Source organism: Colias croceus, chromosome 25 (genome assembly GCF_905220415.1).
Source record: "Colias croceus chromosome 25, ilColCroc2.1".
NCBI classification, from domain to species: domain Eukaryota; kingdom Metazoa; phylum Arthropoda; class Insecta; order Lepidoptera; family Pieridae; genus Colias; species Colias croceus.
The window spans coordinates 616,849-640,222 of record NC_059561.1 but is presented as its reverse complement, the minus strand read 5'-3'; the positions used below and the strand labels follow the sequence as shown (position 1 = coordinate 640,222).

At 37.7% G+C, this 23,374-nt stretch overlaps 1 protein-coding gene across 1 annotated transcript in view; it reads left to right on the top strand.

Moving 5' to 3' along the window:
- Positions 1 to 22,531, top strand: part of LOC123702991 (227 kDa spindle- and centromere-associated protein) — a 79,399-nt gene extending 56,868 nt beyond the window's left edge. Inside the window, exons 18-21 of the mRNA XM_045650856.1 lie at positions 14,371 to 14,479; positions 18,528 to 18,628; positions 21,072 to 21,233; positions 21,665 to 22,531. Of these exons, the coding sequence (XP_045506812.1) occupies positions 14,371 to 14,479; positions 18,528 to 18,628; positions 21,072 to 21,233; positions 21,665 to 21,760 (468 nt within the window). The 3' untranslated portion in view covers positions 21,761 to 22,531. The remainder of the gene's footprint in view (positions 1 to 14,370; positions 14,480 to 18,527; positions 18,629 to 21,071; positions 21,234 to 21,664) is intronic.
- Positions 22,532 to 23,374: the final 843 nt, after the last annotated feature.

The window sequence follows — 23,374 nt, the reverse complement described above, 5'->3', positions numbered from 1 at the left end:
AAATGAACCAGTTTACATATTATTCTCTTATAAAAATCGCGTACAAACAGCCAAGAACAAAGCACTTTCCATACTTACAACAGAACAGTCTACAAACAAAGGCACTCTAATGGTAATAATAAAAGCGTACTGAGCCGCTCCCTGGGGTCCGAGCGAACTTTGATGTCTAAATACATGTATAATTGTGGACCCATGGATGTTATACATTATGGATAAACACGTTATAAGTTTATTAGCCACCGCAGATGGTTTGATGGATTGGTGCTGGGTTTTTGGTGGTTGAGTTTGAGTTGTATGGTGTTTGAATTCAAGAATTTATGTATAGAAACTTATCTATACATATAATAAAATCGTAGGAAAGTCAAAACTGTACATTGAATATTTTTTTAAAAGAATACTTGGGCCGTGATCTATAATCGATATAGAAGCAAAAAATATAGTTTTTAGAATTTTTGTCTGTTTGTCTGTTTGTCTAATTGTCTGTTTGTCTGTATGTTTGTCCGGGCTAATCTCGAAAAGTACTGTATAGATTGACTTCAAATTTTGCATGAATATTACTTACAGGTCGGGTGAGGCTTTAATATACATATTATTATGCTATCACCTCCGGGGGAGGACAATGTGTAAAGTGTCGTGTTTGAGTGTCGTGTGTGAAGTGTCGTGTGTGAAGTGTTGTGTGTGGAGTGTCGTGTGTGAAGTGTCGTGTGTGAAGTGTCGTGTGTGAAGTGTCGTGTGTGAAGTGTCGTGTTTGAGTGCCGTGTGTAAAGTGTCGTGAGTGAAGTGTCGTGTGTGAAGTGTCGTGTGTGAAGTGTCGTGTGTGAATTGTCGTGTGTGAAGTGTCGTGTTTGAGTGTCGTGTGTGAAGTGACGTGTGTGAAGTGTCGTGTGTGAAGTGTCGTGTTTGAGTGTCGTGTGTGAAGTGTCGTGTGTGAAGTGTCGTGTTTGAGTGTCGTGTGTGAAGTGTCGTTTGTGAAGTGTCGTGTGTGAAGTGTCGAGTTTGAGTGTCGTGTTTGAGTGTCGTGTGTGAAGTGTCGTGTTTGAGTGTCGTGTGTGAAGTGTCGTGTGTGAAGTGTCGTGTTTGAGTGTCGTGTGTGAAGTGTCGTGTGTGAAGTGTCGTGTTTGAGTGTCGTATGTGAAGTGTCGTGTTTGAGTGTCGTGTGTGAAGTGTCGTGTGTGAAGTGTCGTGTTTGAGTGTCGTGTTTGAGTGTCGTGTGTGAAGTGACGTGTGTGAAGTGTCGTGTGTGAAGTGTCGTGTTTGAGTGTCGTGTGTGAAGTGTCGTGTGTGAAGTGTCGAGTTTGAGTGTCGTGTTTGAGTGTCGAGTTTGAGTGTCGTGTTTGAGTGTCGTGTTTGAGTGTCGTGTGTGAAGTGTCGTGTGTGGAGTGTCGTGTGTGATGTGTCGTGTTTGAGTGTCGTGTGTGAAGTGTCGTGTGTGAAGTGTCGTGTGTGAAGTGTCGTGTGTGAAGTGTCGTGTTTAAGTGTCGTTTGTGAAGTGTCGTGTTTGAGTGTCGTGTGTGAAGTGTCGTGTTTGAGTGTCGTGTGTGAAGTGTCGTGTGTGAAGTGTCGAGTTTGAGTGTCGTGTTTGAGTGTCGTGTGTGAAGTGTCGTGTTTGAGTGTCGTGTGTGAAGTGTCGTGTGTGAAGTGTCGTGTGTGAAGTGTCGTGTGTGAAGTGTCGTGTTTGAGTGTCGTGTGTGAAGTGTCGTGTGTGAAGTGTCGTGTGTGAAGTGTCGTATGTGAAGTGTCGTGTTTGTTTGAGTGTCGTGTGTGAAGTGTCGTGTGTGAAGTGTCGTGTGTGAAGTGTCGTGTTTGAGTGTCGTGTGTGAAGTGTCGTGTGTGAAGTGTCGTGTGTGAAGTGTCGTGTTTGAGTTTCGTGTGTGAAGTGTCGTGTGTAAAGTGTCGTGTATGAGTGTCGTGTGTGAAGTGTCGTGTGTGAAGTGTCGAGTTTGAGTGTCGTGTTTGAGTGTCGAGTTTGAGTGTCGTGTTTGAGTGTCGTGTGTGAAGTGTCGTGTGTGGAGTGTCGTGTTTGAGTGTCGTGTGTGAAGTGTCGTGTGTGAAGTGTCGTGTTTGAGTGTCGTGTGTGAAGTGTCGTTTGTGAAGTGTCGTGTGTGAGTGTCGTGTGTGAAGTGTCGTGAGTTAGGTGTCGTGTGAAGTGTCGTGCGTGAAGTGTCGTGTGTGAAGTGTCGTGTGTGAAGTGTCGTGTGTGAAGTGTCGTGTGTGAAGTGTCGTGTGTGAAGTGTCGTGTGTGAAGTGCCGTGTGTGAAGTGTCGTGTGTGAAGTGTCGTGTGTGAAGTGTCGTGTGTGAAGTGTCGTGTGTGTAGTGTCGTGTTTGAGTGTCGTATGTGAAGTGTCGTGTGTGGAGTGTCGTGTTTGAGTGTCGTGTGTGAAGTGTCGTGTGTGAAGTGTCGTGTTTGAGTGTCGTGTGTGAAGTGTCGTGAGTTAAGTGTCGTGTGTGAAGTGTCGTGTGTGAAGTGTCGTGTGTGGAGTGTCGTGTGTGATGTGTCGTGTTTGAGTGTCGTGTGTGAAGTGTCGTGTGTGAAGTGTCGTGTTTGAGTGTCGTGTGTGAAGTGTCGTGTGTGAAGTGTCGTGTTTGAGTGTCGTGTGTGAAGTGTCGTTTGTGAAGTGTCGTGTGTGAAGTGTCGTGTGTGAAGTGTCGTGTTTGAGTGTCGTGTGTGAAGTGTCGTGTGTGAAGTGTCGTGTTTGAGTGTCGTGTGTGAAGTGTCGTGTTTGAGTGTCGTGTGTGAAGTGTCGTTTGTGAAGTGTCGTGTGTGAAGTGTCGTGTTTGAGTGTCGTGTTTGAGTGTCGTGTGTGAAGAGTCGAGTTTGAGTGTCGTGTTTGAGTGTCGTGTGTGAAGTGTCGTGTTTGAGTGTCGTGTGTGAAGTGTCGTGTGTGAAGTGTCGTGTGTGAAGTGCCGTGTGTGAAGTGTCGTGTGTGAAGTGTCGTGTGTGAAGTGTCGTGTGTGAAGTGTCGTGTGTGTAGTGTCGTGTTTGAGTGTCGTATGTGAAGTGTCGTGTGTGGAGTGTCGTGTTTGAGTGTCGTGTGTGAAGTGTCGTGTGTGAAGTGTCGTGTTTGAGTGTCGTGTGTGAAGTGTCGTGAGTTAAGTGTCGTGTGTGAAGTGTCGTGTGTGAAGTGTCGTGTGTGGAGTGTCGTGTGTGATGTGTCGTGTTTGAGTGTCGTGTGTGAAGTGTCGTGTGTGAAGTGTCGTGTTTGAGTGTCGTGTGTGAAGTGTCGTGTGTGAAGTGTCGTGTTTGAGTGTCGTGTGTGAAGTGTCGTTTGTGAAGTGTCGTGTGTGAAGTGTCGTGTGTGAAGTGTCGTGTTTGAGTGTCGTGTGTGAAGTGTCGTGTGTGAAGTGTCGTGTTTGAGTGTCGTGTGTGAAGTGTCGTGTGTGAAGTGGTTTGAGTGTCGAGTTTGAGTGTCGTGTTTGAGTGTCGTGTGTGAAGTGTCGTGTTTGAGTGTCGTGTGTGAAGTGTCGTGTGTGAAGTGTCGTGTGTGAAGTGCCATGTGTGAAGTGTCGTGTGTGAAGTGTCGTGTTTGAGTGTCGTGTGTGAAGTGTCGTGTGTGAGTGTCGTGTGTGAAGTGTCGTGTGTGAAGTGTCGTGTGTGAAGTGCCGTGTGTGAAGTGTCGTGTGTGAAGTGTCGTGTGTGAAGTGTCGTGTGTGAAGTGTCGTGTGTGAAGTGTCGTGTGTGGAGTGTCGTGTGTGATGTGTCGTGTTTGAGTGTCGTGTGTGAAGTGTCGTGTTTGAGTGTCGTGTGTGAAGTGTCGTGTGTGAAGTGTCGTGTTTGAGTGTCGTGTGTGAAGTGTCGTTTGTGAAGTGTCGTGTGTGAAGTGTCGTGTGTGAAGTGTCGTGTTTGAGTGTCGTGTGTGAAGTGTCGTGTGTGAAGTGTCGTGTTTGAGTGTCGTGTGTGAAGTGTCGTGTTTGAGTGTCGTGTGTGAAGTGTCGTGTGTGAAGTGGTTTGAGTGTCGAGTTTGAGTGTCGTGTTTGAGTGTCGTGTGTGAAGTGTCGTGTTTGAGTGTCGTGTGTGAAGTGTCGTGTTTGAGTGTCGTGTGTGAAGTGTCGTGTGTGAAGTGTCGCGTGTGAAGTGTCGTGTTTGAGTGTCGTGTGTGAAGTGTCGTGTTTGAGTGTCGTGTGTGAAGTGTCGTGTGTGAAGTGTCGTGTGTGAAGTGTCGTGTTTGAGTGTCGTGTGTGAAGTGTCGTTTGTGAAGTGTCATGTGTGAAGTGTCGTGTTTGAGTGTCGTGTGTGAAGTGTCGAGTTTGAGTGTCGTGTTTGAGTGTCGTGTGTGAAGTGTCGTTTGTGAAGTGTCGTGTTTGAGTGTCGTGTGCGAAGTGTCGTGTGTGAAGTGTCGTGTTTGAGTGTCGTGTGTGAAGTGTCGTTTGTGAAGTGTCGTGTGTGAAGTGTCGTGTTTGAGTGTCGTGTTTGAGTGTCGTGTGTGTAGTGTCGAGTTTGAGTGTCGTGTTTGAGTGTCGTGTGTGAAGTGTCGTGTTTGAGTGTCGTGTGTGAAGTGTCGTGTGTGAAGTGTCGTGTGTGAAGTGCCGTGTGTGAAGTGTCGTGTGTGAAGTGTCGTGTGTGAAGTGTCGTGTGTGAAGTGTCGTGTGTGTAGTGTCGTGTTTGAGTGTCGTATGTGAAGTGTCGTGTGTGAAGTGTCGTGTTTGAGTGTCGTGTGTGAAGTGTCGTGTGTGAAGTGTCGTGTTTGAGTGTCGTGTTTGAGTGTCGTGTGTGAAGTGTCGTGTGTGAAGTGTCGAGTTTGAGTGTCGTGTTTGAGTGTCGTGTGTGAAGTGACGTGTGTGAAGTGTCGTGTGTGAAGTTTCGTGTGTGAAGTGTCGAGTTTGAGTGACGTGTTTGAGTGTCGTGTATGAAGTGTCGTGTTTGAGTGTCGTGTGTGAAGTGTCGTGTGTGAAGTGTCGTGTGTGAAGTGTCGTGTTTGAGTGTCGTGTGTGAAGTGTCGTGTGTGAAGTGTCGTGTTTGAGTGTCGTGTGTGAAGTGTCGTGTGTAAAGTGTCGTGTTTGAGTGTCGTGTGTAAAGTGTCGTGTTTGAGTGTCGTGTGTGAAATTTCGTGTGTGAAGTGTCGTGTGTGAAGTGTCGTGTTTGAGTGTCGTGTGTGAAGTGTGGCGTGTGAAGTGTCGTGTGTGAAGTGTCGTGTTTGAGTGTCGTGTGTGAAGTGTCGTGTGTTAAGTGTCGTGTGTAAAGTGTCGTGTGTGAAGTGTCGTGTTTGAGTGTCGTGTGTGAAGTGTCGTGTGTGAAGTGTCGTGTTTGAGTGTCGTGTGTGAAGTGTCGTTTGTGAAGTGTCGTGTGTGAAGTGTCGAGTTTGAGTGTCGTGTTTGAGTGTCGTGTGTGAAGTGTCGTGTTTGAGTGTCGTGTGTGAAGTGTCGTGTGTGAAGTGTCGTGTGTGAAGTGCCGTGTGTGAAGTGTCGTGTGTGAAGTGTCGTGTGTGAAGTGTCGTGTGTGAAGTGTCGTGTGTGAAGTGTCGTGTTTGAGTGTCGTATGTGAAGTGTCGTTTGTGAAGTTTCGTGTTTGAGTGTCGTGTGTGAAGTGTCGTGTGTGAAGTGTCGTGTTTGAGTGTCGTGTGTGAAGTGTCGAGTTTGAGTGTCGTGTTTGAGTGTCGTGTGTGAAGTGTCGAGTTTGAGTGTCGTGTTTGAGTGTCGTGTGTGAAGTGTCGTGTTTGAGTGTCGTGTGTGAAGTGTCGTGTGTGAAGTGTCGTGTGTGAAGTGCCGTGTGTGAAGTGTCGTGTGTGAAGTGTCGTGTGTGAAGTGTCGTGTGTGAAGTGTCGTGTTTGAGTGTCGTATGTGAAGTGACGTGTGTGAAGTTCCGTGTTTGAGTGACGTGTGTGAAGTGTCGTGTGTGAAGTGTCGTGTTTGAGTGTCGTGTGTGAAGTGTCGAGTTTGAGTGTCGTGTGCGAAGTGTCGTGTGTGAAGTGTCGTGTTTGAGTGTCGTGTTTGAGTGTCGTGTTTGAGTGTCGTGTTTGAGTGTCGTGTTTGAGTGTCGAGTTTGAGTGTCGTGTTTGAGTGTCGTGTGTGAAGTGTCGTGTGTGAAGTGTCGTGTTTGAGTGTCGTGTGTGAAGTGCCGTGTGTGAAGTGTCGTGTGTGAAGTGCCGTGTGTGAAGTGTCGTGTGTGAAGTGTCGTGTGTGAAGTGTCGTGTGTGAAGTGTCGTGTGTGAAGTGTCGTGTTTGAGTGTCGTGTTTGAGTGTCGTGTGTGAAGTGTCGTGTGTGAAGTGTCGTGTTTGAGTGTCGTGTGTGAAGTGACGTGTTTGAGTGTCGTGTGTGAAGTGTCGTGTTTGAGTGTCGTGTGTGAAGTGCCGTGTGTGAAGTGTCGTGTGTGAAGTGCCGTGTGTGAAGTGTCGTGTGTGAAGTGTCGTGTGTGAAGTGTCGTGTGTGAAGTGTCGTGTTTGAGTGTCGTATGTGAAGTGTCGTGTTTGAGTGTCGTGTGTGAAGTGTCGTGTTTGAGTGTCGTGTTTGAGTGTCGTGTGTGAAGTGACGTGTGTGAAGTGTCGTGTGTGAAGTGTCGTGTTTGAGTGTCGTGTGTGAAGTGTCGTGTGTGAAGTGTCGTGTTTATGTGTCGTGTTTGAGTGTCGTGTTTGAGTGTCGTGTGTGAAGTGTCGAGTTTGAGTGTCGTGTTTGAGTGTCGTGTGTGAAGTGTCGTGTGTGAAGTGTCGTGTGTGAAGTGTCGTGTGTGAAGTGTCGTGTTTGAGTGTCGTGTTTGAGTGTCGTGTGTGAAGTGTCGTGTTTGAGTGTCGTGTGTGAAGTGTCGTTTGTGAAGTGTCGTGTGTGAAGTGTCGTGTGTGAAGTGTCGTGTTTGAGTGTCGTGTGTGAAGTGTCGTGTGTGAAGTGTCGTGTTTGAGTGTCGTGTTTGAGTGTCGTGTTTGAGTGTCGTGTGTGAAGTGTCGTGTGTGAAGTGTCGAGTTTGAGTGTCGTGTGTGAAGTGTCGTGTTTGAGTGTCGTGTGTGAAGTGTCGTGTGTGAAGTGCCGTGTGTGAAGTGTCGTGTGTGAAGTGTCGTGTGTGAAGTGTCGTGTGTGAAGTGTCGTGTGTGAAGTGTGAAGTGTCGTGTTTGAGTGTCGTATGTGAAGTGTCGTGTGTGAAGTGTCGTGTTTGAGTGTCGTGTGTGAAGTGTCGTGTGTGAAGTGTCGTGTTTGAGTGTCGTGTTTGAGTGTCGTGTGTGAAGTGTCGTGTTTGAGTGTCGTGTGTGAAGTGTCGTTTGTGAAGTGTCGTGTGTGAAGTGTCGCGTGTGAAGTGTCGTGTTTGAGTGTCGTGTGTGAAGTGTCGTGTGTGAAGTGTCGAGTTTGAGTGTCGTGTTTGAAGTGTCGTGTGTGAAGTGTCATGTGTGAAGTGTCGTGCGTGAAGTTTCGTGTGTGAAGTGTCGTGTTTGAGTGTCGTGTGTGAAGTGTCATGTGTGAAGTGTCATGTTTGAGTGTCGTGTGTGAATTGTCGTGTGTGAAGTGTCGTGTTTGAGTGTCGTGTGTGAAGTCACGTGTGAGAGTCACGTGATACGACTCACGTGTGAGTGTCACGTGTGTCACGTGTGAGAGTCACGTGTGTCACGTGTGAGTGACCTTGATGTTTACTTTCAACGCGCCGAAAGAACTATCACTTCAATAATTACATCAGATTATTAATCACAATTATTTCTAATGTACATCTTCTTAATATATATAAACCTCGTGTCACAATGTTTGTCCTCAATGGACTCCTAAACTACTTTACCGATTATAATAAAATTCGCACACCATGTGCAGTTCGATCCAACTTGAGAGCTAGGATAGGTTTTATCCCGGAAATCCCTCGGGAACGGGAACTATGCGGGTTTTTCTTTGAAAACGCGGGCGAAGCCGCGGGCGGAAAGCTAGTTTCTTATAAAGTTATAATCAACATATACTTACTTACTTACTACTTAAGTATAGCGTCTGAAAACAAAGCTTAAAAGTTTGAAATGACGTCCATATATATCGCGAAAAGCAAAAGTAAAATTAAATTTACGAAATAACATAATTTATTTGCTCGATTTGATTTCTTAAGGGCCGATTTTTCAATGCCCAGATAAACAGTCTAATAACTACCCCTCGAATAGATTTATTCAATTGCTTATCTAACTCATAACGGCTCGCCTATTTTTCAATCGTGATTTATTTGATGAATAACTATCTGACCAAATATTTCCATATTGGCAGCTCTGCTCTTGGAGTGGCGAAACAAACATATTAAATTAGTCAGGTTAGAGCGGGATAGAGTCAACTTGCAATATGTCAACAACCGTCATTATGACTCACGTCAGGAGTGCATTTTAAGTTTATCTTGTGTTCTATGATTGTTGATTATTGTTTTGATTCGAGTAAAGAGTTTTGATTAAATTTGTGTTAAAATTTATATATTTTACGATGGAAACGACATAAAGGCAGCGTCCGGCAAATTTTCAATGGCATGATCATCAGTAGGTACTATCAAAAACATCAATTTCAATATGATTTTAATTGATAATTATTTTATAGAAAGAGGCTTTATTGTAAAAATTCTACGCTCTATGTTATTACATACGAAAATATCCCAAATTTGACGCGTCAGTTGTCAACTCAAACGTCTAATCGTCGAATAGCACGCTATCTGGCCGTTGGAGCAGCAGATAGATTTATTCCTCAAATAACGTAGTTATTCGATAGATAAGTCCTATTCGTCTATTGAAAAATTGAATATTTTGTTAACTGAAGAATAAAGTCTATCTAGCTGTTTATCTGGGCATTGAAAAATCGGCCCTAAGACTAGATTATTACCTAAGATTTAAATAAATAAAAGGTTATCCGTTACTCTTGCAAAAACAGACTATAGAAGAAAACATTAATAATTGTCCTTCATGTTTGTCAAATATTTTTAAAATATGTACTTATATGTAAATAAATAACAATGAAAATTGTGCCTACACAGTAACTATAAACAAATAACATTATGGTATATTGTTTGAAGATAACCACTTTATATTTCAAAGGGAGTAATACAAATACTTATGTGCCCTCCTCTTATCTTCAATATTTTCATGTTTGATGGTTACCCTTGGGAATCATGCTTACTTATTTTACTCTCAAAACTAAGCTTATGATGTAATGTAACCAAATACTTGTTTTTGGGGGTATTTACAGTCAGTAAGAATTGAAAATAAAACAATGCTTATATAAGATGTTCATTGTTCTCTTTGCATGCTAATTTATAGTATAGATTTAGATGCAGTTTCACTACTGTTTCGTGTTGCTTTTGCCTTCGATTTGTGATAAATATGTTTACTGACTTAACTTTTAAACGGTTTTAAACAGTATTATTAACTCAAGATGTAACATGGGGTAAAAAACTGTTTACACAACATTCTAGCAAAAAAGTAACAATTTAATATTAACCTTCATGTCAAAAGAAATAAATCCGTCACCACATTAGCTAAATCTCAACTAATCTCTGTTGACGATACGATCGCGTGACAGCGTACCGTGATGCTGCGGATGTTGGCAATACGTGCAAGGAATCGGGATGTTGTTGAGATTTCATCCGTGTGTTTTTAGTTTGAGATTTCTTGTCGGTATAAAGGGAAATTTCAGACATGTAACTACTAAATTAATACAGATATTGAAATATTACGTATGAATACAAATATTAAAAAAAGAAAATAAACAAATATCAACAAATGAAAATTCTTATTGGAATGCGCAAATTCAATTTAATCGTGATTTTGCATGAAATATTTTTCAAAGTAAGAAAGGTAAACTTTAATAAATTCCTGAGAAAATGGTTCTTGACAGGCAGACAGATAAACAAAGATGTGATCATAAAAGGGTGTTTTTTTTTCCTCTTGAGGTTCGGAACTCTAAAAAACAACGATTTATTCTTTATACTATTTATCAATTCTTCTTATTTCGTCATAGAGCGTGGTCACTTCAAGTAACCTAATTTGAACGCGTCCATTCAGTGTTGATAACAAAACTACCGAATACGTGTGTAGAATGTTTCTAACAGAGATTTGGGAGCAAAGTTGTACGAGCGAATCTTGTTAGCTCGTCATAGCTGAGATTTCTAATGTGTTACAAGTTTTTTGTAGATAGGATGTATCCTATATCCAATACTTTGTCATCAAAGGTTTTAAGGATTTTGACGATTGATTGCAAAATGGTAATATACGTCTTTTTCTGTTATCAGACGGCAAAATAAAAGCATAAAACAAATTATTAAACATTGTTACGATCATCTATACCTATGATGATAACTCTGGTGCGTTCTACAAGAGATCCCGGAGTCCCCGCTACCAAGCTTTGTGGTTAGGCCGTCGAGGAGGTTTTAGTGGGTAAGAATCCCACATGCTCTCTTTTTTCCCCCAAAAGAGAGTATCTTTTGAAGATTTCCTCCCCGTTACCAAAAAAAAAAAAAAATACCTATGATGATTGTAAAAAATCTTTCCAAGTCTGGATTTTGCTTCACAAGATAACTGTTTCTTAAATTATTATTATTTTTTTTTATTGGGAATAGGGAAGCGCTTGACCACAACCTCACCTGATGTTAAGCTGAGATGTGGTCTAAGATGGTACGCGCTTCCCTAGAAGGTACCTGTTCACTCTACGCTAAACAGAATATTATTAAGTCTTTTAAGCACTAGCTTTGATTCTTTAACTTTCTATTATTTATTAAAAATCGTGATCATTTAAATACTTCTCCATAGTCCATTAGTGGTAAAAATCTATTCCTTTCGTCCAATTGTAGAAGTTACGGAATAGACTCGTCCCTCGCAAATTGTCTAAACTGAGTTACGGTTTCGTGACTCGTGAGGGTTTTCCTCTGGTCACGGTCGACCTCCTTGAGTGTATCATGTTACCTTTATGCACTAGCTGTTACCCGTGGATTTGGTTGTGTGGTCAAAGGAATTAACCTGCCAGGTGTTTATAAATATAGAATAATAATTGAAACACAACTTTCGGATGCTTATAAATTAACTTTATTTTAAGCTATTGCATAGCTTCTATCGCGGGCCTTGAGCGCGGGGACCGAATCGAGAAATTCCGTAACGAAAAAACCTCACGCCCCCACTCCGACGGGCTCGGAGGTGTGGCTTGAAGGCATGCTATGCAATAGCTTTACCGCGGCAGTCCCCGAGTGCCACACGTCTTTTTTATAATACTTTATAACAAGCTAAATTGTGCACACACGACATTACACCACGAAACAAAGAGACAGGAGGAGGACAAAAACAATTCTTGTTTACTGTGATACCACACAGACTATATAACAGTTGACTATGACCAAAATACATATTATTTGTCTATTACAACAATGATATAGTAATTTTTATGAAGCTATAGAAGAATAAACACGTTGTTATTGTTAATTATACCTAATTGCTTAGATTACAAAATAAAAGACAGATGGAGCGTTGCCGAACTAAACCGAAGGATTTATCGTCATTTCAATAAAGCTATGTGTGCTGTCATTTCGCCGCTGCACTGTACGTACCTACACGGTGCTTTTGTGTGCGTGTTATGTTACCATATATTGAAAATTTTCCCAAATGTTTCCCCGACTACGGAAGAAAGAGGGTTATGTTTTTCGAGTTTATGTATGTATGTATAATATTTCTCTGACACGCCCTGCAGTATAAACCGTTGGACCGATTTTGAGATGTGAGGTTTCATTGCAATCATCTGAATTATTATGTTAGTGGCGGTCGCGGTAGTGACTTAGGCTATACAGGGTGTAATCGTTAAGTGTGCACAAGCGATTATTCCGTAACTATTGCAGATACCAAAAAACTTTAAACTGATATCGAAAGTACTTAACCTAATGAGTAAAATGGCCATAATAAATTTTTAAAAATAAAACGAGAAATATCCAAAAATGTTACATTAAACGCTCCCATACATTTTATTTCCCATACATTTTGTATTCATAGCAGATTTTCGAAGTGATGTCCTCATTGTGCAATACAATGAGGAGCTCTATTTACAGTTTCTAAATGAACTTCCCTTCAAATTTGCGAAGTAATTAAAGCAGAAAACCAAAAAAATAAAGAAAAAGCTAAAATCTTTCATATTAAATGTACTAGGTTGATCCAAAAGTAATGATAATTGGGTATTTCCTGTGCACATAAAAATATAAAATAAATGTTTTTTGCTTGCTCATGTATTCACTAAGTAATCACAAAAAAAATCATATCAACAGGCCACGTTTCCAATTATTTACATTAATTTGAATGTGAACCGTGCGTGCCAGAATGTTTCCCGACGAAAAGAAGAAACAACGATCCGACATGTAGAGGGTAAATTTCTAAATTTTTAATGATATCAGGATAATTTTTTGTCACGTTTTGTGATCATGGACGTTACCCGAGTTCACCATGTTTATGCTGAAACCAAAAAACAATCAATGTACTGGATGCGAGCTTCTTAAGTGACGATGAAGAAATTCAAAGTGAAAATCAGTAGGTTAGATTAAAGCGGTAGTTTTTTGGGACGCTGAAGGAATAATTATGGTGGAATATTTTAAAAAGGTAGCCACTTTATTGGGCTCTTACTAAACAGACCAAATTTAAAGATTGCGGTAGGTTAGTAAGGAAAAGAGACATGGAAAACTGCGGACCTGAACGCTGTTTCACCAAGACAATGCACCAGATCACAAAGCGCCAGTTGCGATGGCTGCCATTCAAAAATCGGCATTCCAAATGCTTGAACACCTACCCTATTTTTTAGATCTAGCTCCTATTTACTTTTATCTCTTTCCTCGGCACAAGAAACACTTTCTTAGCAATAAATTATTTTAAGACGACAGCGAAGTGATGGCCGCGTGGAGGGGTTTTTGTGGATGAAGTCAAAGTATTTTTTTTTTTTTTAAGTTTAGGAAAAAAAATATTGAAGTATATTTTCTAGTTAGAAGACTATCTAGAGAACTACATAATTTTTATAACTGTAATGACCTTGTTTAATATTGATTATCATTACTTTTGGATCAACCCATGTACATGGGATATTCGTATCCCATACTAAATGTATGGGAGGGTTTCAAGTTAATTTTTTAGATATTTCTCGTTTTATTTTTAAAAATTTATTATAGCCATTTTACTCATTAGGTTAAATACTTTCGATATCAGTTTAAAGTTTTTTGATATCTGTAATAGTTACGGAATAATCGCCTGTGCACACTTAACGATTACACCCTGTATATACATAAATTAGCAGTCAAGTTTTAATTTTTATTTTAATATAAATTCGGGTTTATGATATATTTTTATAATATTGTAAATATTCTTTTATTACATAAAGTACCTACCTACTAAAGTTATATATGGACAAAATAGTTGAATTCAATTTTTAATTAAATAAATTACATAAAAAAAAACTTTCAATATTAACAGCTATAATAATTATATTATTTTTTATTTTTCAAAATATATGAATGCGAATAGCGGTAGTTTTTAGTCGAGAATACGGGACATTTTATTTTCATCATATTCATCATGGAGTTCACATGAATTAAATCGCTAGCGAAAACGACTATTACTTTTTAAGCTTTAGGTATAAAAGTAACAAAAAAATGTATTATGCTTATTAAAATAATCTAATAATGATCATGAACCTTTATTGCACTATATAAATAAACACATTCACGATCGAAAAATCCAACAGCATTACCCTGAAGATCTTTTAACCATTTTACCGTTTTACCAATAAAAATGGCAAATTCATTTTCAAAATACTGGCAGCATACATTGAAGTTTTGTATTACTTCATATCTGTAAAATTATTATTCGTATAAAGAAATAAATAAGCCAAATAATCTACAGAAAACCTGTAAAACGATGTTTTATCTTTTTTTTTTTGTTTTACAGCGTTTTATTATCACAAGACAGCATTTTTTTACTAAAATTGCAAACCCCTTTTGACGTATTGCATGACACTATATGCGCTATAGCACTGGTGCAGCGACGTATTTGCTTTTGATTTCGTATTTTCTTTGACAAGGGCGACGGGTGGTTGTCATGCTCCATCTGCCTTTTATTTTGTAATCTAAGCCTAATTGATATAATCACGGATTCGAATACGCATTCCAGCATAATAAAATAATTTATAACTGTAAAAAGTATCCATTGCAGCGTTCTATCTCCACACACAAAAATCAGACTGTTACTGACTGTTATCCCTCCGTTGCGACATTTAAGAGGGACAAAACACACACATTTTCTTGTAATCACATATTTTGTTTTAATTTTTGTATATTTATTTAAGAAACATTTTTAGAGTTCTTGTTTTGTTTTCATTTATCGTACTATTGTCGAATTATGTCGCGTTTCTATAGCTCCTTTCATTTGTACGTTCTTCCTAAATAAACATACCTTTAAGAAATCAAAGCAAATGGTAACAAACTGTATAGGAGGCGTTTGGTGAAGGCGGTTGGCCGATCGAGTTTCGCGCGGCGGTCGCGCGGCTGCTGTCTCAGCATGCGCCCAACGATAAAGAGGCGCCTAGGAAGAATACTTTGCGTGAGTTTGGTGTTTATTATGAAGAAATATGAAGGAAATAAAAATGTATTTTATCGCACATACGTAGATTTTGTTATTTGGGCTTTGGTTAACGTGTATTGCACGCCTCATAAGCGAAGCGTTGAGGTGGGTACTACTGTCACTTCGCGCAAAACATCTGATTTTTCAAACTTAAAATGTCTTTATGTATCATACATTGCACTTGTAAGATAAAACATACACACACATATTAAGAAAAAACACTATTTTTAACATTCATGATATTTTTGATGTCATTTTTGTTATTTAAACTAGTTAAAAAACAGTTTAAAAAAGTTCTGTCTTGGACGTCCGTGTGTCTGTATGTGCGGAGGATTTTCTTGTTAACACGATAGCGACCGAAATACTTTACTAATCGAGTCTTTTTTTTTCTCTTACGCTTGAGTATGCTCAGGAATAGAACCCTTTCATTTTTCAGGGTCTGATTCGATGTGGTTTAATTGTTATTAAATAAACAAAAAAAAAAATATCGACTGTTCTCCATAATTTTAGTATATCTATATATATTCTTTTTTTTTTTATATTTATAGTGTGAGTGTATGTATTATAATGATTTTTTTTATATTTACGTGGAGATGCTAGATATTCTCATTCAACAAATAGGCTCCTTGGTGAGTCTCATCTCTACCCTTATATCAAAAATTACAAAATGACTTCTCTTATCATAGCTGCCTGGAACATCAATGGCATTGCTCCCAACACAAATGAACTTGAAACATTCCTTAAAGAAAACAAGATTGACGTCTGTCTTATCTCAGAGTCACATACAACAGAAAGAAGTCAAATATGCATACCTGGCTTTTGTGTTTATTTTACTTCTCATCCAGATGGCGTTGCACATGGTGGCTCTGCAGTTGTTGTAAAAAATAATGTAAAGCATTGGCTTCTGGAACCTTTCCCTGCAAAACACCTTCAGGCTACAACTGTAAGAGTAGAAGACCGTCTCGGCGCTATTAATATCTCTGCTGTCTACTGTCCGCCTAAACATAGAATTAGTGATGATATGTTCACTTCGTATTTTCGCACTCTTGGTAAAAGGTTTATATCAGGAGGGGACTGGAATGCGAAACACACACATTGGGGCTCTAGGCTAACGTTAACCAGGGGACGCGAACTTAAAAAATCTGTAGACATGAATTATCTAACAACATTGTCAACAGGAGAACCCACGTACTGGCCCACGGACAGTAACAAAATTCCGGATCTTCTCGACTTCTTTATCATAAAAAATATTTGTCCAAAATACACTCAAATCGAATCCAGTCTTGACGGATCTTCAGACCACACTCCAATCATATTACGACTCAGCATAGGTATTATTAGTTCCACTCCAAATAACGACACGCTTTACAATTATAAAACTAATTGGGTGAACTTTAGAGAATACCTTGACGAAAATATCACACTAAAACTTCAAATGAAGTCGGCAGATGAAGTAGATAATGCTTGTCTTTATATTACAAACCTCATTCAAGTGGCTTCATGGATAAGTACTCCTGAACTAAAACACAAAGCATATAATACTCCTACTCCTATTGAAATTCGTGAAAAAATTGCTGAGAAGAGACGACTCCGGAGAGTTTGGCAGATATCTAGAAATAGAACAGACAAAAGTCGCTTGAATCGTGCTATCAAGGACCTTAAAAATCTTCTAAAAGAAGCCAGAGATAATTCTATAAGAAGCAATCTCGAAAGGATGTCTCCTGATGCTCATGGAGTCCACTCGCTTTGGAAAGCAACTAAAAACATTCCACAACCACAGAATTGTTCTCCACCTATTAGATCAAACGACTCGTGGGCGCGCACTGATCAAGAGAAAGCTGATGTCTTCGCAAGCTGCCTAGCTAACATCTTTAAACCAAATGAACCTAATACACCCGAGGATCCTGAAATAGACACCATCCTTAAGCAAGACATTCAACTTTGTCCACCCCTGCGCCTAACAACGCCACGCGAATTATCTAGACTTATTTCCTTAATGGACTCCAAAAAAGCTCCAGGCTTCGATTTGATTAACGCTAAGATCCTTAAAGAACTCCCACGAAAAGCAATCGTTTTCCTCACTATTCTTATAAATAGTTCACTTAAATTATCGTATGTTCCTGCCCTTTGGAAAATCTCGCAAATTGTAATGGTTCCCAAACCTGGGAAACCAGCTAATGAAGCACAATCTTACCGTCCTATCAGCCTTACCCCGATCTTATCCAAGCTATGGGAAAGAGTAGTCCTGCATAGATTGAAAACCCAACTACAGCAAGATCAGTTGATTCCAGACCATCAATACGGATTCCGAGACCAACACTCCACGGTAGAACAGGTTCATCGCGTTTACCAAATTATTAGGGAATGTCTAGAAAATAAGGAATACTGTTCGGCCGCCTTCCTCGATGTCCAGCGAGCTTTTGATCGAGTGTGGCACAGGGGTCTACTTTGCAAGATCAAACAGTTTTTACCTCACTCCTATTACTTACTCCTTGAATCTTACCTCAGCGAAAGGATGTTCCAGGTTAAGGTTCATGATGCCAGATCACAACTCTTTGCTTGCTTAGCTGGAGTCCCTCAGGGATCTGTACTAGGCCCGGTCTTGTACAATATCTTCACCAGCGACCTTCCCCATCACCCAGGGGTATCTATAGCAACATTTGCCGATGATGCCGCATTTCTAGTATGCAATCCAGATCGCGAGAAAGCTAGCTATACTCTACAAAATCAGCTAAATAAAACCCAAGATTGGCTAGATAAGTGGCGCATAAGAGCAAGTGCGCCTAAATCACATCATATTACATTTGCACTTAGACATGGTCTCTGCCCGCCTGTCCATTTGGGCCAAGAAACTCTGCCACACTCTTCTTGCGTGAAGTACCTCGGCTTCTACTTGGATCGTAGGCTCACCTGGAAAGATCATATAAAAAAGAAGAGGGCAGAAGTTAATTTCCGCTTCAAAAACTTACTTTGGCTCTTGGGTAGACAATCCACTCTTTCTCTAAGTAATAAACTTAGAGTGTACTGCGCAGTAATAAAACCTATCTGGACATATGGTATTCAACTCTGGGCCTCCGCTAGCGAATCCAACCTAATGTGCATGCAAAGGGTGCAAACAACATCTTAAGAGTGCTCACAGCAGCACCATGGTACACTCGCAACTCTGAAATTCATGAGTATTTAGAAATGCCTACAATTAAGGATGAAGCTAAAAAATATCTCAAAAAGCACACACAAAAACTTAGAATGCATCCAAATCCCCTCTCACAGCAATTGCTTAAACTAAAACCCATGAAACGCCTGAAAAGAGCTAATATTGATGTCGAGCTACATTAGCAAGGGGGATTAGGGCACTGGCTCTTAATTCTTCAACCGCCAATTTATTCTGATCCAAAGTATCTGCTCATAGTCAATTGACTGATCGCAGATGATTATAATTAAAAAAAAAAAAAAAAAAAAAAATTTATAGTGTACTCAAAATTCACTATTATAAACTCGATTCTTTATACTATAAGCCAAGGTTTAAAAAAATAAGTTGGTAGTCAGTCCCTTAAACCTGCGCAGTTTCACATCTAGGTGGGGCCACAAGAAAAATAGCTCAATTATTACGGTACCGCTTTCTTTACTTTTCCAACTGTTTTATTTTATTTCTTTTTTATATTTATAGTGTACTCTTTATAAATAATCAATTTTATTGTAAAGGATGAGATTATGAGGCGTGCACTTTTGGATTTTCCAAACTATTGTTAATTATTGTTACCTATGTATTTCTATCTGTGCTATGTTTTTGAAGAAATTTGATAAAGGTTTTTGTTTTTAAATTTAGGTTTGTAACAAACTTAAATGTTGCCATGAATAATAATAAAAAAATGTTATATTACCTAGCGCCGTACTCTCATCACTTAAGAGACCAGACCTACCTGATATAGAAATCTTTATTTTCTTTCCGAATGGTTATTTAATAAAAATCTATTACATTAATATTTATTTATAGTAGGTATCTATATTTAAATCTGTTTATTCACAGGTCTAAGCAATGAACGATTGGACCAGAGCCTCTCTGAGACTATGGTCCTGGACCTTATTGTGCTCGTTGGCTTTGTTGTGGTCAACAATCCACAACTACAGGTAAGAATGTAATTTAGTTGTTTTTTATAATAATAATAATAGTTTGTATATTAAATATAAATAATTTGTTCATTAATTTTTATGACAAATGTTAAAAATGGTAAAGTATTCAATGTAATGTTCAGTTTTAATGTCTTTGTTTATTGTAAGGTTATAATTAAAAATGCGTTTTCTATCCAAGTCTTAAAATAAAGACATTGAGTGACTTGACGTGAAAATAGTATATTATTAATCGTTTAGTATCAACGCTGACTTTAAAACAGAACTATCAGTAGATTCTTGTTGTAGAATGTTCAGTTTTAATGTCTTTGTTTATTGTAAGGTTATAATTAAAAATGCGTTTTCTATCCGAGAGTCTTAAAATAAAGACATTGAGTGACTTTTTATTTATTTTTACAGACTAGACGTTTCTGTAACTCTTGTAAATTTTATTTAATGTTTTTCAACAGTGCTATAATTATTTTAAAACGGTTCAAATAGTTTTTCAAACTTTAGTTACAGTTAATTAACCTTCCACAATAAATAAAAATAAACATGTAATATATTCACAACATGTAATGGTCACTAAATTTCGTGTATTCAAGTGTGAAATGTGTAAGACTAATAATGTCATGCGGGCGCACCTGACTATACACCTGTGGACTGGGAACTAATATACGGATGTTTTTAATTATTATTGTCTTGTCTTAATAGATATGTTCGTTTTTTTTTGTTTTGTAAGGATAGACGGTTTATGGGGAAAAATTGAGTTGAAAGTATGAATGTTTGTTTTAAATTTAATTTTTATTCGGTTGCTCTTTCTTTTTGGAAAGATAAAGGACGAAAATATAACCCATATTTTCGTCCATATTTTAGTTTTATGAAAGTAATTTAATAATTTTCCAGTACCTATCTAGTTATCTACTATATAAAAATAAGTCGGGTTTTCCTTCCTGACGCTATAACTCCAGAATGCACGAACCGATTTCCACGGTTTTGCATTCGTTGGAAAGGTCTCGGGCTCCGTGAGGTTTATAGCAAAGAAAAGGTGTCTCTGGTGGCGAAACGGAGTTCGCCCGGTTTGCTAGTAATTTATAAAAAAATAGTGGCTTAAGCGGATGTATTGGGAGTTAAAAAACGTATATTGAAAAACGTGTTTCAAGTATTTATGATCAAACTTCATTGCCAAAATAAAATAAAAAGTGGTAAATTAGCACATAATATCATTGTGGAATTGCGATTACATTACATACAACTTTAAAGGCTAACGAGATAGTAAAACAAAAACAGTAAAAGCGTTTTAAAACATTTGCGAGCTCTATCATACATAAAATATAACTCAATATAGAAATATATAGATATCTGTCTAGAAATTTACTAACGATAAACAACCCACGTTATTAAGATTAACAACGGCCAAGCAATTTCGCCCGCATCAAGAGAATTAATAATACAAATTGTAAACTTTCCCACGGCCTCAGGTGTCTCTTACGGGAGTCACTCAAGGAAGCGCATTAGGCCCGACACTCCTCCTACTTTACACTGACCATTACTATGAATAATTTATTAGCATTCTTTCGTTACTATAATGAATTTTGTGTCAACAGATGGGTCTTGTTTATGATAATGTACTGTTTAAAATTTCATGCGCTTGTAAGTGGCTTGTAGTGAGATTAGATATAGAAGTTGTAGGCTATGGATAGGGCGAAATTTTAATTCGTTGGATTTTTTTTATTGATATTACGCATTGAATAGTTTACGGTTATCTGTTTAAGGGTTGGTTTATGTTCGGTAAAACTGTGATAAAACTATTTGATATAAGATTGTTATAATTGTGTTGTATAGGAGTAAAGAATTAGATAAGATATGTCATTATTAAATAAAAACTTCGATTTAGTAGTAATCTTAATTGCTTAATCAGATGGTTGATGATATATTTAAAAGTTTAGTTTTGTATAGATTATTCAAAATTAGTAAACTGATTAGAAATATGAAAAAAATGTGTGCGTGTAGGTACTAGTGTACACACGTAAGAAGTGAAACTTCTTTATAACCTTATTTTTCAAAAAAATAATTTACTATATGCAACTTTACAGAAATACGTCGAATCACGCGTGGTAGGTAGAGGTAGTGGTATAAGAAAAAGATGGCGCGTAACGGAAAAATGTCACGCGTAACGAAAAAATGTTATACTAAATTTTTTTCTAACCATTTCACTTCAAAAAAATATACAAAATCTTATTTGTTCATCTATATTTTCAATCAGTAGCAAACAACTAATATTGAGATGTCAGATTCAAGTACATTGCTATTAACATTATGATTTATGACCATTCTTAGATTTTGCGTATTATCAATCTTTCTACGGTACGGTACTATTAGTCTACTATTTCACTTTATTATATTTCTTCTACTAGTCCATTTCGTTCCCTCTTTAACTTTCTTATATGTATTTTTCAACCAGGAGGCAATATGCGAAGGTTGGAGTGTGGTCAAGACACTGTGCACTTTACCAGCAAATTGGCTGGTGTCAAAATCTCGCAGTCACGCGTTATTGCCAACTTTGATTGCTCTCTCTGAGTACCCGGCGTGTGCTGCGGCTATAGCTTCCGAGCTTAGTGTTACGGTAAGTTTTCTATTTTTATTGTATTTTGTTTTTGTTGTGTTGGTTGTATCTGATTGTTTGATAATCTAAATCGACTAGAAAAACTTGTGACACAAGATGTGAACCCACATCTTTTGCTATACTTTACGACAAAACGATTATCTAAAAATTAATGTAATGATGAATTGTAAGTTTAGTCGAAGTATCAAATGTAGGTTATGATTTCTACTAATTTTAATAGATCGATAAATTTCTTTTTTTTTTAAATTATGGTTCCTTAGATTAAAAATAATCTGAACAACTATGTGGTTTGCTAGTGAATGACATTGATATTTTCAAATTCCTCACCTTATTATTTAATTAGGATTATTGGTTTAGATCTTTAATATTCCATTTAGATACTTGAAAATCTACTTTTCTACAATAAATTAAATTAATATTTTATCCAACAGATGCTTGAAGAATTCCTCGAGAATCCAGAAGCTCAATATTTGAAACTCGTGCAAGTAATAAAACAAGGAAGAGCTAAGAAACCTGGTAAGAAGTAAAACTAACGAAAACATATAATTTCGATTAAAGACAATGTTTTGAACATCTAAAACATTATAATGATGAAAATGTAAAACTACTTCATTGATGCTGTGGTTTTGATGATATTTATGTTTTTAAAGTATAAAACGAGAGGCTTATTATTTTTGATGAAAATAAACATCACCTTTTTATTTTTAATGATCTATCAAATACAAGATGAATTCAGAAAGCCACAGTCGATAATGAATGTAAAACTTAAACTAGACGAAGTATATGAATGTATTGAAAATGATGATACAATACCAATGTTACAAAATATAAGAGAGAAAATAAATCCAGATTATTGAGACAAGAAAATAACTGAAGAGATTGAAGAAAAAACTATGAAATATTATATTGATGTCTTAATGGCTATACTAATAGTTTGGAGTTTCAGATAAACAGTATTTGATATATATGGTCTTACCATAAAACAATTTAAACATAGTCTAATTTTAAACCAGGGATCTGTCACTTTAATAGTTGTCTATGTGCAATACGACAAAACCAGATTAAAGAGAACCCGCGTTTAAAGTTAAACCCTGTCTAAAGTTTGTGGTAAGACAGATAATGTTCAAATTATTAACTTTTAGATCTAATTGTATCTTTTTAGTTGACAATAACGCGTATTCTGATATCTTCAAAGTAAGATGCAGTTAAAGGAAATCAAATAAGTTCCTTGATAAAATTCTTACTTCGATAATTTGCATACATAAACAATTATATGTTTTTAATAGACATTTTTAATGTCTAGAGTCTAGAATGAACAGAAATCTAGTCGTCTAGACTCTAGACGACTAGATTTCTGTTCATTAGTGTTTATTTTGTATTGACAATTTGTGTTAAAAACTATGCATAAATCTTATTAAAACTTCAAATTTAAGGATTTATTGCTACCGATTTACGTATTTTCTCTTTCCTTATCTATTTTTTTAAACTGTGAAATTTAAAACAGTTTTAATATGTCAGAATACCGTTATTGTAAACTAAACAACGTAAATATTAATTGATATTAGCATGCAATTAGATACTGTTACTTGGCAATTAATCAACTAGTCTGTCGTGTGTGTAATGTTTAAATTCTTTGTTATTTTTATTTTTACGTCGTTTATTTATCTATTTCAGCTTTATCTTATTTATTATTCGGTTTAACATTATCTTTATATTTTATTATTAATTTATTATTTTCTAAATTACGACCAGTGACATCTGGTTGTTTCCGTGTGTGACGCACATTTGCATTTTTTTTCCAAATTTAGTTTAATTTTACAAGTTTCAAATATAGGAATTGCTTAGTGTGAGTGCGTTCTGCGTTTCAATTTACGTAAACACAACTATAATCTATAATTATATCTAGAGAAGAATTATATTTACTTAATTATTTTTCGTCTTGTCGATGTTGAAATTAGACGTAATTAAATGTTAACGGAGTCGCTCTTTCATCTATTTTCAAAGAAACCGAGCGTATTTAATCAGTAGTTAGATGGAGTATGTTTCAGTGTATCGATGTTACTATGTAGTTATTGTGATTCTGTACACTTTTTTGATGTCGTTATACATATTTTTCTATGGATGTAGCGTTGAATATTACC